Source organism: Dasypus novemcinctus, chromosome 1, assembly GCF_030445035.2.
Source record: "Dasypus novemcinctus isolate mDasNov1 chromosome 1, mDasNov1.1.hap2, whole genome shotgun sequence".
NCBI classification, from domain to species: Eukaryota; Metazoa; Chordata; class Mammalia; order Cingulata; family Dasypodidae; genus Dasypus; species Dasypus novemcinctus.
This window is the reverse complement of record NC_080673.1, coordinates 92,467,648-92,486,251: the sequence shown is the minus strand read 5'-3', so window position 1 is coordinate 92,486,251 and position 18,604 is coordinate 92,467,648. Positions and strand designations below refer to the sequence as shown.

Here is an 18,604-nt window from a genome sequence, read left to right as displayed (position 1 = left end):
CAGGCGTCCGTCTATCACATGGGAGGTTCGCGGTTCAAACCCCAGGCCTCCTTGACCCGTGTGGAGCTGGCCCACGTGCAGTGCTGACGCGCGCAAGGAGTGCCATGCCACGCAGGGGTGTCCCCTGCGTAGGGGAGTCCCATGCACAAGGAGTGCGCCCCGTAAGGAAAGCCACCCAGCGCGAAAGAAAGTGCAGCCTACCCAGGAATGGCACCGCACACACGGAGAGTTGACACAACAAGATGACAACCAAAAGAAACATAGATTCCCGTGCCGCTGACAACAGAATTGGACAAAGAAGAACACACAGCAAATGGACACAGAGAACAGACAACTGGGGGGGGGGGGTAAGGGGAGAGAAATAAATAAATCTTAAAAAAAAAAAAAGAGTAAATGTTAGCAGTATATGGAAATGACTGTGGAATGCTAAGTGCAGAATCCATTATGTCCATGGGCAAACTACCTAACTTCTCTGATATACCTCATAGGTTTAGGGTGTGAATATTAGACAACATATATAAACATACATAAAGAACACTTAGGAAACTATCACAGTAATTCAAGCAAGAGGTAGTGGAAGCTAAACTAAGAGAAAGGCCACTTTCTCCTATATTCTAACAATTAGAACAATTAATTTTTAAAGATATAAATCTCTGAATAAATGTCCCTTATATTAAATACTGAGTAAATATTAGTTTCTTTAAGCACTGAGAGAGAAAAACTGCCAGGCAAGAATGATTTATCTGGCAAAACAGTCCTTCAAAAATGATGGAAAGTTAAAAATATTCACAGATAAACAGAAAATGAAAAAGTTCATCAACCAAAGTCCTGCTACACAAGAATGACTAAAGGGAGTTGTGCAGGTTAAAATGAAGACAGGTGAGAATAGCTTAGAGTGCTGTGAAAAAATGAAGGTCTTTAGTAACGGAAAATGAAAACCCAATAATAGAACTGTTTCCTCAATACACAATTCTAAACTTTAATTCCTGTTAAGAGTCAGAATACAATTGAAAAAGAAAAAAAGAATATTTCCTGATAATGAACAGGCAAAATATAAAGAGGTAATGTGGTTGTAACAAATGTACCACAGTAATGCAAGATGTTGTTAATGTGGAAAAAATGTGGGAGGGGGAGGCATTTGGGCATATGAAAAACCCCTAAATTTTTTATGTAACTTTTCTGTAATCTAAAATTTCTTCACACATAAAGTTTAAGAAAAATAAAAATAAAAAACATGAAAAAAGTAAAATAAATAAAAATTTTTAAAGAAGGTAATGTGGGACAAAAACAGAGGAGAAATAGACAGAAATGAGAGTGAAGAATGTGGTATGCTATTGAAGCTAAGATCATATCTTCAAATTAGTACATGTGTAGGTTGTTGTGATGATTAAGCTACTGTGTGAACTTGGCCAGCTAATGGTGCCCAGTAGTTTGGTCAAGCAAGCACAGGCCTAACTGTAATACAAGGACATTTCATGGACTTTAATCATCAGAGATTTGACTGCATATATGACTAATTACATCTACAATCAACTGAGGAGACTGCCATCAGCAATGAGTGATGTGCCATCTAATTAGTTGAAGGTCTTAAAAAGAGAATTCCTATCTCTACTTCAGACAGCCAGGATCTCCTGGGGAACTCATCCAGGACCTCCACTGGAGTTCCTGCTTGCAGCCTGCCCAAAAGAACTTGTGCATCCCCACAGTCACATGAGACAATTTTATACTATCTACAGATATTCCTACCTTTTAGTTCTGTTTCCCTAGAGAACCTTAATACAAATGTATAATACAAACCCCATGGCAACCTTTAAAGAAAGTATTTTTAAAATAATGCAGAAACAAAAATAAGAAAGGGATCAGTCATATACATAAGATCAACTCTACCAAAAAGGAGATTGTACCAAAGGAAAAAAGACCAAAAAAAAAAAAAAAAGTTATGATATATAAAAACCAAAGGTCAAAATGACTAAAGTAAGTTCAGCCTTTACAGTAATAACATTAAATGTTAATGGAGTAAATTCCCCAATCAAAAGACACAGATTGAGAGAATGGATAAAAAAAGAATAAGCTAACTACATTGTTTACAAGCGACTTAACTTAGACCCAAAGACACAAATAGATTAAAAGTAAAAGAATGAAAAAAGATATTCCATGCAACTAGTAATAAAAAAAAGAGCTAGGGTAGTTATAATATTGGAAAAATTAGACTATAAGTAAGATGCTATTATAAGAGACAAAGAAATTCAGGTTCTAAATACTGCAATAGAGCAAATGTTTTAACAAACTATTTTTGCCCTCTTTACTTCATTTTTCTCTTTGCACGGGAAATGGTCTCTTGTGATAGGGATAATGTAAACTGATGTTCTAATTTTGACTGCTGGGCATTTTTATTTTACTTTCTGTTATTATACAAAAAAATTGCTCATTGACAGTGTTAAAAAAGAGAGAGAAAGAAGGTCACTATATATATTAATAAAAGGGGCAATCCACCAAGAAGAAATAACAATCATAAATATGTATGCATCTAACCATGGTGTCCCAAAATACATAAGTCAAATACTAGCAAAACTGAAGGGAGAAACTGACAACCCTATAAAAATAACAGGAGACTTCAACACACCCCTCAGTGATGGAACATCTAGGCAGAAGAATAATAAGAAAACAGAGAATTTGAACAATATGATAAATGAACTAGCCCTAATAGACATATACAGAACACTGCACCACAAAACAGGAGGACATACATTCTCAAGTGTACATGGATCACTCTTCAGGATAGACCACATATTGGGTATCAAAAAAGTCTCAGTAACTTTTAAGAGATTGGAATTATACAAGGCATTTTCTCTGACCACAATGAAAAAAAGCTAGAAATCAATAACAGAGAACTGGAAAATCCACAAATATATGGAAGTTAAATATGACAATCAGTCAGTCAAAGAATAAATTACAAGGTAAATCAATAAATATCTTGAGAGGAATGAAAACAAGAACACAACATATCAAATCTTATGGAATACAGCAAAGGTAGTGCTAAGAGAAATTAATAGTCCTAAATGCTTATATTAAAAAAGAAGAAAGAGCAAAAATTGAAGACCTAACTGAACACCTGGAGGAACTAGAAAAAGAAGAGCAAATTAAGCCAAAAATAAGTAGAAAGAAAGAAATAACAAAAGATTAGAGCAGAAATAAATAGAGAAAAAATAAAAAACAATTAAGTGCATTAACAAACAAAAGTTGGTCTTTGAAAAGATCGATAAAATTGACACACCCGTAGCTAGACTGACAAGAAAAAAAAGAGAGAAGATATAAAGAAATAAAATTAGAAATGAGGAGGACATTACTACTAATCCTGCAGATAAAAAGGATCACAAGAGGATATTATGAGCAACCGTATGCCAACAAATCAGACAATGCAGAATGAAAGATACAAGTTCCTAGAAACACTTGAGCAACCTAAAATGACTCCAGAAGATATGGAGGACCTCAACAGACTAATTACAAGTAAAGAGAAAGAACCAGTCATCAAAATCCTCCCAACAAAGAAAATCCCAAGACCAGATGGTTTCACAGGTGAATTTTTATCGAACATTCCAAGAAGAATTAATACCAATCCTGCTCAAACCCTTCCAAAAAAATGGAAGATGGAACACTCCCTAACTCATTCTACGAGGTCAAAATCAGCCTAATACCAAAGCCAGATAAAGATACTACAAGAAATTTACAGACCAATTTCTCCTATTATTATATAGACATGAAAATCTCAAAAAAAGAAACATTTAGAAGTCAAATCTAACTGCACATTTATACATCATGATCAAGTAGGATTTATCCCAGGTATACAAGAGTGGTTCAATATAAGAAAATCAATTAATGAATACACCACATTAACAAATGAAGGGGGAAAAAACACATGATCATCACAATAGATGCAGAAAAGACATTTAACAAAATCCAGCATCCTTTCTTAATAAAAAGATTTACAAAAATAGTAGAAGAAAATTTCCTCAACATGATAAAGGGCATATATGGAAAACCCACATGTGGTGAAACACTGAAAGCTTCCCCATCTAGATTGAGAACAAAGCAAGTATGCCAACTGTCACCAGTTATTCAACACTGTACTGGAAGTTCTAGCCAGGGCAGTTAGGCAAGAAAAATAAAAAGCATCCAAATTGGAAAGGAAGAAGTAAAATTTTCACTATTTGTGGATGACACAATCCTATATATATAGAAAGCCCTGAGAAATCTACAACAGAGCTACCAGAACTAATAAATGAATTTAGCAAAGTGACAGTAAACAAGAACAACATGCAAAAATCAGTAGGATTTATGTATGCTAGCAACGGACAATCTGAGGAGGAAATCAAGAAAAAAATTCCATTTACCATAGCAACTAGAAGAATTAATTATCTAGGAATAAATTTAACCAAGGGTGTAAAGGACTTGTACACAGGAAACTACAAAACTTTGCTAAAAGAAATCAAGGAAGACCTTCATATAATGGAAGACTAAACATTATTAAGATACCAATTTTACCTAAAATGATTTACAGATTCAATGCAATCCCAAGGAAAATGCAACAGCCTACTTTGTGGAAATTGGAAAACCAATCACCAAATTTATTTGGAAGGGTAAGGGGCCATAGGGCTTGAACCCAGGACTTTATACATGGGAAGCAGGAGCTCAACCACTGAGCTACATCCACTCCTCAATGAAAATTATGCAAAGGTTTTTTGGTTTGTTTGTTTTTGTTTTTAGGAGGTACTGGGAAGCCAGGACCTCATACACCAGAGGCAGGCACTCAACCACTTGAGTTATATCTGCTCCCTCCAAATGATTTCTGACAAGGTTACCAAGTCTACCCAGTTGAGAAATAATAGTTTCAGTATAAGGAGCTGGGAGAACTGGACACTCATATGCAAAAGAATGAAGGGGTACCTCTACCTAATACCATATACAAATATGAAGTCAAAATGCATCAAAGATCTAAACATAAGAAACAGGAATATAAACTATAAACTCCTGGAAGAGAACATGGGAAGCATCTTCAGGACCTTGTGTTAAACAGTAGTTTCTTAGACCTTATGCCCAAAGCACAAGCTCTGAAAGGAAAAATAGATAAAAGGGACCTCATCAAAATTTAAAACTTTTATGTATCAAAAGACTTTATCAGGGGAAGCAGATGTGGCTCAAGTGACTGAGCTCCCATCTACCATATAAGAGGTCCAGGGTTCAATTCCCGGGACCTCCTGGTGAAGGTAAGCTGGCCTGCATGGAGAGCTGACATGCACAGTAGTGCTGGCCCACACAGAGTGCTGTCCCACACAGAAAGTTGGCGCAGCAAGATGATGCAACAAAAAGAGACACACAGGAGAGACAATAAGAGAGTAGCAGACCAGGGAGCTAAGGTGGCCCAAGAGATAGAGCACCTCTCTCCCACTCCAGAAGGTCCCAGGATCGGTTCCCAGTGCCACCTAAAGAGAAGACAAACAGACACAGAAGAACACACAGCAAATGGATAGAGAGCAGACAGCAAGCCCAAAACAATGGGGGGGGGGGTTAGAAATAAATAAATAAATCTTTAAAAAAAGGACGATCATGAAAGTGAAAGGACAACCTACTCAATGGAAAATATTTGAAAACCACATACTTAATAAGGGTTTAATATGAAGAATATATAAAGAAATCCAACTATGCAATAATACACAAGCAGTCCAATTTAAAAATAGTCACAAGGTGTTATAATGACTATTAATATTTGTTGAATCTCTTTCCTTTTCTTCATATTTCATAAATGAGGCCATACTGCATGTACAGTTTTATATCCTGATGTTTTTACTTATTATATCCACAAAAATCTTCCTAATTAAAAACACTGTTACCATCAACTTTTAATATTTACATTCTTCTATAATATGAACAAAGTATAATTTATTTGATATTCTGCTAAAGTTAGGAATTTATAATCTTTCAAACTTAGTTTTATTATAAATAATGTTTTAATATACATCTTATTACAAACATATTTTTCTTCATTTATCATTATTTCCTTTGGATAGTTTCCTAGAAGAATATTAGGTTAAAGAAATCACTATTTTAAAGGAAATAGGCATATATTGTCAAATAATTATCCAGAAAGTATATATCAACTAATTTTTCACTAGAAAATTAGGGAAGTACCTTTTTCACCATATGCACACCAGCTATGAGGACTATGGCTTTTTTAATTTGCTAACTTGATAGGTGAAAACTTTTTATTATTCATCATATTTTAATATGCATTTATATTTTTAGCCATTTTGGGTTATTCATGTCCTTTTCTGTGAATATTTTATTCATGTCATTTGTCCATTTTAGTGCAACTGTATTATGTTCAATGGTTATTGTACATTATTTATTATAGAAAATTATTTCTGGTTATAGTTTGTGTTTTAACTTGTTTTATAATATTTAAGTATATAATGTTCACTTATAAAATAAAATTGATCAATATTTCCCTTTAAAAAAAAAAATGGCCAAAAGACTTGACTAGACATTTCTCCAAAAAGGATATATACAAATGGCTAAAGAGCACATAAAAATATGCTCAACATCTTTAATTATTAAGGGAATGTAAATCAAAACCATAATGAGATACAACAGAAAATTACAAGTGTTGGAGAAAATGTGGAGAAATTGGGACATTCACTTATTGGGTGGTGGCAATGTAAAATGATGCAAATGCTATGGAAGACTGTTTAGCAGTCCTCAGAAAGTTAAGTATAGCATTATCTATGATCAGGCAATCCTTCTACTAGGAATACATTCAAAATAACTAAAAGCAGGGACTCAAACAGATATTTCCACAACAACATCCATAGCAGCATTATTCACAATTGCCAAAAGATGGAAGCAACCTGAATTTCCATCAACTGATGAATGGATAAACAAAATGTGGTATACACATATAATGAGAAACAACTACAGTCTTCTGCTGTACCAGCTGAGCTATCAAAGGGATTGGTATACACATATAATGGAATATTATTCAGCTGTAAAAAGGAATGAAATTCTGGTTCATGCAACAACATGGCTCAACCTTCAAGACATTATATTGAATGAAATCAGCCAGACACAAGAAGATAAATAATGTGTAATTTCAATGACAAGAAATAATTAGAATAAGCAAACTCGGAATCTAGAATAAAGGTACCAGGGGACAGGGTAGAAATAGACAATGGGAGGTTAAACTTAAAATGTACAGGCTTCCTATTTGGAACAATGGAAATATTTTGTTTATGGATGGTGGTGATGGTAGCACTACAACACTGAGTCTAATTATCAGCACTGAATTATATACATGAATGTGTTTAAAAAGGTAAATTTTATGTTATATATATGTTACTTGAACAAATATTAAAAGACAAAACATAGGACTGTACAACACAATGAATCCTACTGGAAAGGATGGACTACATGTAATAGAATTATAAAAATGTTCTTTCATGAATTCTAACAAATATATCACACTAGTACAAGGTGTTAATAAGGTGGTATATTTGGGGAAAAAATTCACCCTAATGTAACCTATGAACTCCATTAAAACATTCTTTCAGGGAGCAGATGTGGCTCAAGCAGTTTGGTACCCACCTCCCTCGTGGGAGGTGCTGGGATCAGTACCTGGTGCCTGCTAAAGAAGATGAGCAGACGCAACAAGCAGGTGCAGCTCAAGCAGCTGGGCACCCACCTCCCACATGGGTGGTCCCAGGTTCCATTCCTGGTGCCTCCTAAAGACAAGCAGACACAGTGAGTAGACAAGAAAGGTAGCCATCTTGGGGGGAGAGGGAGGGTGGGGACAGGGAATATACTATTCTTTCACCAGTTGTACCAAGGATACCACACTAATGCAGAGTGTTGATAACTGGCAGTTGGGTATGTGAAAATACTGTATTTTTTGCATGGTTATTCTGTAAATCTACTTCTTTAATTTGAAAAATTACATTAAAAAAATTAAAAGGGCCAATAACGATCAAAAAGATTTTTTTAAAACAGTTTAAGAATTTCTTCTTTGAGCATATGGACACAGCTGAAGAACCAATGAACTTAAAAACAGGTGACCATAAATTATTAGAGTTGACAAATTAAGAGAGCAAGAGTGAAAAAAGCACAGAGCACCTAAAAACTGCAGGGCAATATCTATGTTCTAACATGTAACTGGGTTCCCAGAAGAGGATAGAATGGGGCAAAGTAAATATTTGAAGAGATAATGGCCAGGAACTTTCAGAAACGAATGAACAAATTACTGACCCCATAAGGCCAGAGAACTCCAAACTGGAGGCGGAAAACACCAAAAACCTAGATACACCATATTAAAACTGCTAAACACCAAAGATTCAGACTTTGAAATTCTCAAATTCAGGCAGAAAACAAACAAACATTGTATACAGAGAAACAACAACCAAAAGAAACAATTGCATCAAACTTCTCATCAAAAACTCTACAAGCCAGAGGACCATCGAGCAACATAAAGTTCTAAAGGAAAAAATTGTCAAACAAGAATTCTATATCCAGACAAAATATCTTAGAAATGAATTAAAATGAGCTGAAATGAGGTACTGCCCAGAGATCTGCACCATAAAATTGTGAAAAAAAGTTCTTTGGTAGAAAGAATATAATGCCAGATAAAAATTTACATCTACACACATAAAAAAGCAAAGAGTGCAAGAAATGGTAAAAGTGAGAGTAAATATAAAAGATGTTTTATTTTTAATTGCTTTAAAAGTTAACTGTCTAAAGCAATTACAGTAGCAATAGATTGTGGGAAAGAAAAATAAATTATAAATTATAAAAACTCAATAAACTCTATGTACCTATTAGTGGGCATCAGCACCTCAGATAATATCACACCTCTTTATGCCCCTATGGCTCAATAACTGGATAAACATACTTATGACCTAGAATCTTATCCTCCACAGGCTACTTTCCTGATATCCAACCATAAGGATATCATCACGTAGTCAATGAAAATTTGGACTCTGTCTAGGATAATTTAGTTATGTACCTCAACTTGAGAAATATAATAACTTATTAAAAGTTGTATAATCATGGCGAATTTTATTAGTTAATTGTATGTAAAAATACTGGTAAAATAAAAGATTATTTGATTCCCACTCCCCCTGAGGTTTATGTTAACAGTGATGTTTCATATATTATACAGATATGGTGCCTCCTGTAACACCTAAGACAAGGATATACATACAAAGAAAACTGGTGACACTACCAAGAATTTAAAATACAAGTGTTACTCAGTATTCATACTACCCTTTTTCTGTGGGAGGAAAATGGGTATAATTATTCTCTGATGATGGCCCTTTGACATTCTTACCCTTTCTTGTAGGAGCTCCACAACTTGCTGAATGCAGTCATTTACATCACAGGAGTCTGTTTTCAGTACCAATTCAGGGGCCTCTGGTTTTTCATATTCAGAATCAATCCCAGTGAAACCTATAAACGGTACCAGATAAAAATGGGAAAATAAAAACTAAAATTTAATAGATAAATGGTAAATAAATAAATAAAGTTGTTTGAGGCTTTGTGGACCCCAGAAAATTATGTTCTTAAATTGATCCATACCTGTGAGTGTGAACCTCTTGTGGGTGGAACCTTTTGATTAGATCACTTCTGTTAAGGGCTTTTGATTAAATTACTTCAGCAGGGCGTATCCCAGGGTGGGTCTTAATCCGCTTACTGGAGTCCTTTATGAACAGGATAAATACAAGGAACAAAGAGAGAAAAGACCCAGGAGCTCAGACAGGAACCCACAGAAACTGAGAAAAGAACCCAGAGAAGCTGAGAGGGAAGCCCACAGACAGAGCTGCCAAAAGTTGAAAATAATGGAGCCTAGAGGAGAAGGCAGACGCCACCATGTGCCTTCCCATGTCACAGAGAAGCCCAGGATCACCCGCAGCCAGTGGTCTTCGGAGAGAGAGCATTACCTGATGCCTTGATTTGGGCATTTTTCCCAGCCTCAAAACTGTAAGTTGTAAGTTAATAAATCACCACTGTAAAAGCCAACCCATTTCTGGTATATTGCCTTGGCAGCCCTTAGCTAACTAAAACAATATAACAAGTTTCTTTCCTTAAGGCAAGTCCATGCTACACTGAAGTTGATCATCTATGTATCGTCCTCTCTAAGCTACAGGGTTATAGTACTGAAACTTCTTTCTTGGGAGAAAATTTCTAATTAAGCTGAACAGACTTTTCCTTTTTTCTTTAAACACACACTTATTTCTCTTCACCTTTTAAAGTAAATATCTAAACTGCCTGTGAAGATTGAGTACATCTCAATTTTTCCACAAGGACAATCAGGACATAGTATGTAAACCTTAGGCATAAAATCAAACTTGATCAGTTTATTTATTTTTTTTCTCTCAATGCAAAAAGTGACATTATGTGAATCTATCCATTAGGTACAAAAGGATTATCTACAGCCTTATTGATGCTCTGGAGAATTCATTCCTTCAGTCATTAGATAAAGTGTTCAGACAGAGTAAAAAAAACTATGATTAGGTTAAGCAAAATATAAATAAGGAAGATAAGACTGTAATATCAAAAAATACATTCCACAATCAAATATAATCAATTTAGCTAGTAACCACTTGTTTTAGTTTCCTTGGCTGCTTAAGCAAATATCATGCAACTGCCTGGCTTAAACAATGGGAATTTAATGGCTCATGGTTTTGAAGTTAGGAAAAAGTCTAAAGGCATTATCAAGGTGATACTTTCTCCCCATAGACTGTGGTATACTGGGGCTGGCTGCTGGCAGTCCTTGGTCCTGGTCTCCTCTGTCACATGGCAAGGCACATGGAAACCTCTCCTTGACTCTTCTTTCTCTTCTGTATTCCACTGATGATCAGTTTCTGGCTGCTCCCCCTGGCTTCCTCTTTCCCTGGCTGAGTTTCATTCTGCTTATAAAGAACTTCAGTAACAGAATTAATACCCACCCTGATTGGGCTGGACCACACATTAATTGAAGTAATCTCATTAAAAAGTCCTACTTACAATGGATTCACACTCACAGGAATGGATTTAGTTTAAGAACATGTTTTTCTGGAGTGCATACCTCTCCAAACCACCACACTCTACCCCCTGATCCCAAAAGACACGCTCTGTCTACATGCAAAGAGCATTCGCATCCCAAAAGTCTTATGTCATTTCAGTAGCAACACTAAAGTACAAAGTCTCATCAAAATCAGTTATGGGTTGAACTGGGGCACAATCCTCTCTATGGACCTATAAAATCTAGGGAACAAGTTATCTGCTTCCAATTCACAAGGGAGGGAGAAGCATAGGATAGACATTCCCATTCCAGTAAGAAGAAAATGGAAGGAAAACAGGGGTCCTGTGTCCCAAACAATTCCAAAACCCAGCAGAATAGACTCCATTTCAAGGTCTGAGAGTCATCACAAATCAATGTTTTGTCCTCTGGGCCTGAGGGATGAGCTGTTTCACCTCTTCCAAGTGCTTGAACAGTGGCTGTGCTCCCCCCGAACAATGGAATAAAGGCTTCATCCTGTCTGAGCACCCAGATGGCAGCCAGGCTCTCTGCAAACTCCAGGGCATAGGCCCCACCCTCTCTGACCACTGGGGTCGAAGTCAAAATCTTCATGAACATTGCGGCACAGGTCCCATCTCTGAGCACTGGGTGGCAGCATTCTTCCTGAACAACTGCGTGCCACGTGCCAGGCAGACTCGCCCTTCCCACACGTGAGCAGGTGTGCTCTCATGGCCTAAGGAGATCTCTTTAGTCTAGATCTGGGCTTCCATGCTTCTTCCCTTGAAGCCATTCTTCTTTCAGTTTGTCCCTTTTCTGTCCCTTTCAATCCAGGCTAGTGGTAGTTCTACTCATAGATATTACACAAAAAACTTGTCAGCATTGCATGTAGCTCAGAGGGGTCCAAACCATCAGACAATAGAGCTTTCCACAGATCTTTCCTGCGTAACTGCATTTCCAATCCTAACTTCCACTGAAATGGCCAACTGGTTCCACGTTCAGTTAAACCCTCACATAGAGCTCTATTCTCCTATCCTGATTGGGTCAGGCCACACCTTAATCGAAATAATTTCATCAAAAGGTCCTACTTACAATGGATCACACACACAGGAATGGATTAAGAATATGTTTTATTGGGGTACATAAAGCTCCAAACCCACCTCACCACTATTCAGATTTTCCCTATTGTATATGCATTACTATGCTACCGTCAAGAAAAGAAAGAATTCATAATGTTTCCCCAAAGAGAGTAGGTTAGCTGAATTGAAGCTATGCTAGTCCTGTCTTAAACCACGGACATCATTACCCTATACAAACTTGTTCAAGGCATGTTGAATGTTTAGTCAATTCTTGGGTTAGAATGGCAAACATGAATTTAAAATCATTTCTATTAAGAAGTACAATTAACAGAGGGGTTCCAAAATACATCCAATAAGCCTATAGCCCAAATACTTCATCTAAACATTAAATGAAGTCTTGAACCCTAGATGTCTCAGGATTACCAATATTCTCAACAGTACTTAGTGGTGTGTCACATTAAAAATAGCTAGGGAAAAAACAAATCCAGCTAGAACATGTATTCTTAAGCTCTGATTCTCAAATGTGGCTACACACTGGATTCCCTTGGTCCTTGCTCCCAAGATTATGATTTAACTGGTCTGAGGTACAACACTGGCGCTAGCTTTTTTAAAGTTCCCTAAGTAACGCTAATGTTCAGCAAAGTCTGACAACCAAAGGGTTAGAAGACTTGGCTTAGTATTTGAAAAGTCCAGGAGTGCTCTCTCCTAGCTAATTTAGTCCCATAAGTGATCATAATAAATACTTAGAGAAAAATATTTCAATTTAAGTAGATAATAAAGAACCTGAGTAGTAATCACGAAAATAATCTGAAAATGGCTGACATAAGTATATACATTTACTGTTTTGTAAATGTCATATAAAGGTCTAAGGAAACTTCCAGTCCCCTGAATGTATGCAATCTTTTCTGTTTCTCATCATGGCTCTGAATGGCATTGATAGGAAACCTAAGCACAATTCTGACCAATGAATATATAACTAAAAAAAATCACTCTACAGTCAGGAACTCTAACACCATGTGTGAGTGAGCACACATAGACATACACAATACGCACATATATATTAACCAGAAGAACATTTTATCAGGTCTACTCACAGGAATTCAGTAATGCTTGGGAAAGTATTGCTCCCAGATAAAGAAGTGTTCTCATGCAATTGCCTTCCAAACATCCAAAATATACCCTCTAATTACTTTGGGCCATGCACTAGATTGGTTCTAGGGACAGATACAAAAGCTATCAAGATATTGTCCCTGGTTCACAAGTAGCTTATTCCAGCTGGGCAGACAAATCTACCTCCTTCACCAGTGTATCCTTGTAAAATCAACAAAACCAACTATATTTAAAATAAGTAAAAGGTTTAGACTTCAGGATCCTGGACATATCATTGTACTTCTTTTATTACAAAAATATGAAGTGAAAGCTGCCCTTCCATAGAAGCCTTCAACACTTACTCTTGAGTTAAAGGTTTATTCCCTTCCATTATCAGAAAATATTCAGGTTCAGGTTCAGGCAGCTTGCTCTGAGTCAAGAAAGTGCCAGCTTCACAGGTGAAAAGGGCTCACTGGAGGGCCCCTCATCAGGGAACTAAGTGTCTACAATGACAAGATTGGCTATCAGTCTTGCCCAAGGACCTAGATTTCACCAAAGCAGTTGGAGTTCACCACAACTGCTAAACCATTTCCATTTCCAAATACAGAAAACCCAGTGTCAAGCATATCCCTTCCCATTTCACCTTTTCCTGTTCCAGGCCAGAACTAAATGCCAAACTCTATAATCCTCAGAGCTCCAGGGCTCCTGTGGCAATTCCAGGCTATCACACCCACTGCTGGGAAACAAAAGCTACCTGTGTGAATCACTGTTCCCTTAACAATGTTAACCAAGTAACATCTCTTCAAAGTTTTTAATATTGTTATTCTGTTTCTGTTAACAGTATCAGATTAGAACTAATGGAAAAGGATATCTGCATGATAAATAATATGACTGGTATCAAAAGCCACAACTGGGTCCTAAATTTCTCATTCAATGTCCAAATGTTTGTCATGGTTGAAACACTGGGAATAGATATGTACTCTGCCCTTAACACTTAAAATGCAAGGTGCTTTTATTTTGATGGAATCAGTGATTGGTTAATTCAACAATCATATACTGCGTGTGTAAGTGACCTTTCCAAGCAAGATGATGTAAATAAGAACAAGAAATTTCAATATGCTTGTAATTCAGGCATTTTCCCTCAATAGTTATGAACTGTCCTACATTTTCACTGGGAAAAGGGAGAATAGAAATAGCAATAACTGGTAATTGATATACAACCTAATTATTCCAAGCAGGTTTCTACCAACCCCAAAGTCTCAATGCTCTAAAACTCTGCCTTGTGAGTAGCACTTCAACATGATCAACAATAATCACTGAGTACACACGATGCCAGGTTTTGATTTAATTGTTCTGATTCTTCTGATTTAACTGTTAAGCTTGAGAAATACAATGGTGGAATCAGACCCAGTTTCTGTTCGCTAGGAGCTCCAAGTCATTTGAATAGCCCCAAACTCTTAGAAAAGCCTTAACAGTCCCAGATATGTATGGTAAGACAAATACCTAAGCAAAGAGAAATTGTGGAAAAAATATTACTTACCTTTAATTTCCCCAGCCCGTGCTTTTTTGTAGAGTCCTTTGACATCCCTCTGTTCACAAACATGCAGAGGAGCATCAACAAATACTTCAAAAAAAGGTAAACTTGCACCCTCATGAATTTGCCTTGCATTGTTGCGATCCTTAAGAAAAAAAAGAAGACATGCCAAAAACATAATAAAAAATTATCATTTGAGTCAAAAGTATTATATTAATATCAAGGGTGAGTAAAGCTGCTTTTCAGCTGAGTTTGTGTAAAATATTTTACACAAAATATTTAAAATATAACTGAAAAAAATAAATCCAAGAAATTATGTTAACACACCCATTCTTCATAATAGTTTTAAAAAGCACTGTTTTAAACATACAGGGGAGCTACATGAGGGGCAACTACAGATGCCCCATCAAAAGTTTCACCTAAATTTAATGTGAAATCTGAGCTAAGGCCCATCTAGAATACAGGTGTCATCAGGCCTTTCTGATAAGAACCTCAGCCTAAGCTGGCATGAAGCAACTTCACAAAAGAGGTCCATCAGAACACCATGAGTGTTTTCCTCATTTGCCAAATTGCAAAGCCCTCCAGTCAACTCATCTCTAGCAACCCCCAAACCTTTACTTTTCTGCACAGCTCCTAACCTTCAACTCTCTAAAAATAGCCTTCATCCCTCAGTCTAAACTCTTTCCATCCTGTCCTCTGGAACACTCTTTCCTTTGCAAATCAACCGCTTCTTCTTTCTGCTCCTAACTAAAACCAGGTTCTCCCTTGAAGATACCCTGTCTTGCAGTTCTCAAGGCAAATTCCATGTTCATACCCTATACCAAGGAGCTAAAAGGCAGTGCCAACATTGTCAAAGCTTGCCCCTGCAACTTCCACCATTGTTTTCCCCCAGAGATCACTTAAGCAGTCACCACGTTTCTTTGGTCCCTCTGACAAATCATTCCTACTTCTCCTCTTACAAGAGGACCTTACTTCCTATTTCACAATAAAATTCCCACACATGAACACCCTCTGTCTCCTCTCGTCATATAAACTTACCTACATTCCTATCAATCTTTATCTCCCTCCTTCCTGCCACTTCCCACTTAGTATATTCTAGATCCCCTCTCTTTATAGATCCATCTTCTATAGATCTTGCTCGCCCCCTATCCCTACTTTGTCTGAAATCATCAGCCTCTTCCCTCTCCCCTGGCTTTTCCCTCTGGCAAAAAAATAAGTACATGTTCCTCTCAGCCATTACAAACAAACAAGTCGCATAAAAACTCTCCCTTAATCATAGGTACTTTTTGGTCTTTAAATTACCAGGACATTCCTTGGTATTTCAAACTACTGATGCCATGGAGACCTATCATGCTACTCCAATGCAGACTCCCCTATACTTCATCCATTCCTTAATCACTGAGGATTTCCACTGCTTACTTTACACAGTCATTGAGCACTTTTCCCAGCTACCTTCATAGTTTAAAATACAGTAGACATGCAGACAACTTAAGCTTAAGCCCTGACCTCTCCCCTGAAATTAAACACACATTTTAACTTCCTCCTAAATATTTCCACTTGTATATCCCACAGGCATCTCAAACTTAACATATCCAAAATTGAATCCATTCTCTCTCTCCTTCCAAGTGTATGTTCCCTCCTATACTACCCAAATCAAAGAATGACCACACTTTTCACCAGGATCCTGAGAGTTGTTCTGGTTCCTTTCCTCTCCCTCTCTGCATTCACTTAGTCACAAAGACCTTCAGATTTTATTTCTACATATTTCACAAATCCAATTTAATCCCCTTCTCAACTCACTAGTTCAGCCTCATTTCTCTTTTGCTGGACAACTGCAATACCGTTTGATATAGATTGAATTGTGTACCCTAGTTTTTTCTTGTTCTGCATTGTACATCTCTTCAGATGTACTGCAGTTAAGGTATGGTCCAACTAAGTCAACTTGGGCCTTAATCTGGATTACAGGAGCCCTTTATAAACAGTGTGAAAGTCAGATGGAGAGAGGAGTCACAGGGAATAGCCAGAAGCTGAAAGTCAACAGAATCCAGAGGAGAAGAGAGAAGGCACCATATGTGCATTGCCATGTAACAGAAAAGCCAAGCCTAAGGACTGCCAGCAGCCGGCGCCAGAATGCTGCTACATGTCTTCTAGGAGAGATCCTTGCCTGGCCGGTGCCTTGATTTTCGACATTTCCTAGCCTCAATACTACCAAATTCCCATTGTTTAAGCCAACCCACTATATGGTATTTGTTTTAGCAGGTAGGAAACTAGGACACCCCTTTAACGAGTCTTTACTATCTAGCTTTTGATCTGCTCGGTCATACTCTACACTGTCCCCAAGGTGATACAAGATGCAAATCTGATCATGCCACTATTTAAACTGTTCAAAGACTCCCACCACCACCAGGTAAAATCTACGCTCCTTACTGTAATGTATCAGGTCCTCTATACCTGACCCCACCATTTCCAGTCTTCCACTTGATATTCTATTAATTAATATCTGTCTGGTCTATCAGGCTGTTTGGGACTTATGCCTTGCCATCCCCTCCTCTCTTTTCTGGCTAGAGTATGTGCTCCTTCACAGTCTATTTCTGTAATGATCTCTGCCAAGAAGTCCTCTCTGCATGACCAGGGATTGAGGGTCTTTGCCTATGTCACAGATCTTATTCCAATATACTGAAATCACCTCATTATCTCTATAACCTAGTGTCTGCCACAGCAATTAAGTTTTAGTTTGTGAGGCTGCTGAAAGCAGGTATCATGAAATGGGTTGGCTTAACATTGAGAATTTATTAGCTTACCGTTTTGCACTGAGAAAAAAGTCCAAATCAAGGCATCATCAAGGCAATGCTTTCTTCCCCAAGACTGGCTGCCAGCAATCTTGACTCCTCTGCCACATGGCAAGGCATGTGGCAGCGTCTGCTGGTCTCTCCCTTCTCTTCCAGGTTTCATTGTTTTTAGCTTCTTGCTTCCATGGATTACTTTTTGTCTGAATTTCATTCTCTTATAAAAGGACACCAGTAGAGGATTAAGACCCACCATGGGCCATGCCTTAACTGAAGTAACCTCATCAAACGTCAGACATACAATGGAACCATAACCACTGGAATGGATTATCTTTAAGAACAGGTTTTCGGGGGCACATAAGTTCTAAGTCACCACATATTCCAACTGACTTCTTAAATGTAAGTGTTCCCATGTTTCCATCCTTGGCTTTCTTCTCATTCTATATACTCTTCTGTATATACTCAACATTATGCAGGTTTCAACTAATAAAGCTAGTGATTCCTAAATCTGTATCTTAATCTTGCATAACTTTCCTGAGCTCAAGAATTAATTTTTCAATAACCCAGTGGTCATCTCTACTTCGAGATGCCACTAGCATTCAAACTTACCCACCTAAAATGAAATCATATCCTCCCTTACTAGCCTGAATTTCCTAACTCATTCATACTCTATTCAGAAGGGAGCCACCCTTCAACTTTTACCCACAACCAGCAATGAACCAGTGTGCTTTACACTCAATGACTGGCAGAGAGGTATCAAATAAACATTTCTTGAATGAACAAACCAATCATGACCAGACAAAAAAATACACATACTCTACATCATATGGCTTAAACTAAATCTTACTACTGATTTTGGAATACCCACACCTCATTCTCAGTGCCTTCAATAAAGAAAACAACAAAGATTTTGCTCCATACTGTGGATACAGGGGACCAAATCCACATCTACTTTTAGATAACCAGGTCTTAGTGGTTAGCTCTCCAAATCATGTGTTGCTCTAACCCTTTCCCCTATTCCAAGGGCTGCCAATATTCTCAGAAGGTACAAGAATATCATGGTTATTACATTAATATT

The 18,604-nt window shown here is 37.2% G+C and overlaps 1 protein-coding gene across 1 annotated transcript in view; it reads right to left on the bottom strand.

Annotated features, from left to right (window-relative positions):
• PAPSS1 (3'-phosphoadenosine 5'-phosphosulfate synthase 1) overlaps positions 1-18,604 on the bottom strand; it is a 135,151-nt gene that overhangs the window by 96,965 nt on the left and 19,582 nt on the right. Inside the window, exons 4-5 of the mRNA XM_004476198.5 lie at positions 14,747-14,885; positions 9,371-9,489 (exon numbers count right to left, since the gene is read on the bottom strand). Of these exons, the coding sequence (XP_004476255.2) occupies positions 9,371-9,489; positions 14,747-14,885 (258 nt within the window). The remainder of the gene's footprint in view (positions 1-9,370; positions 9,490-14,746; positions 14,886-18,604) is intronic.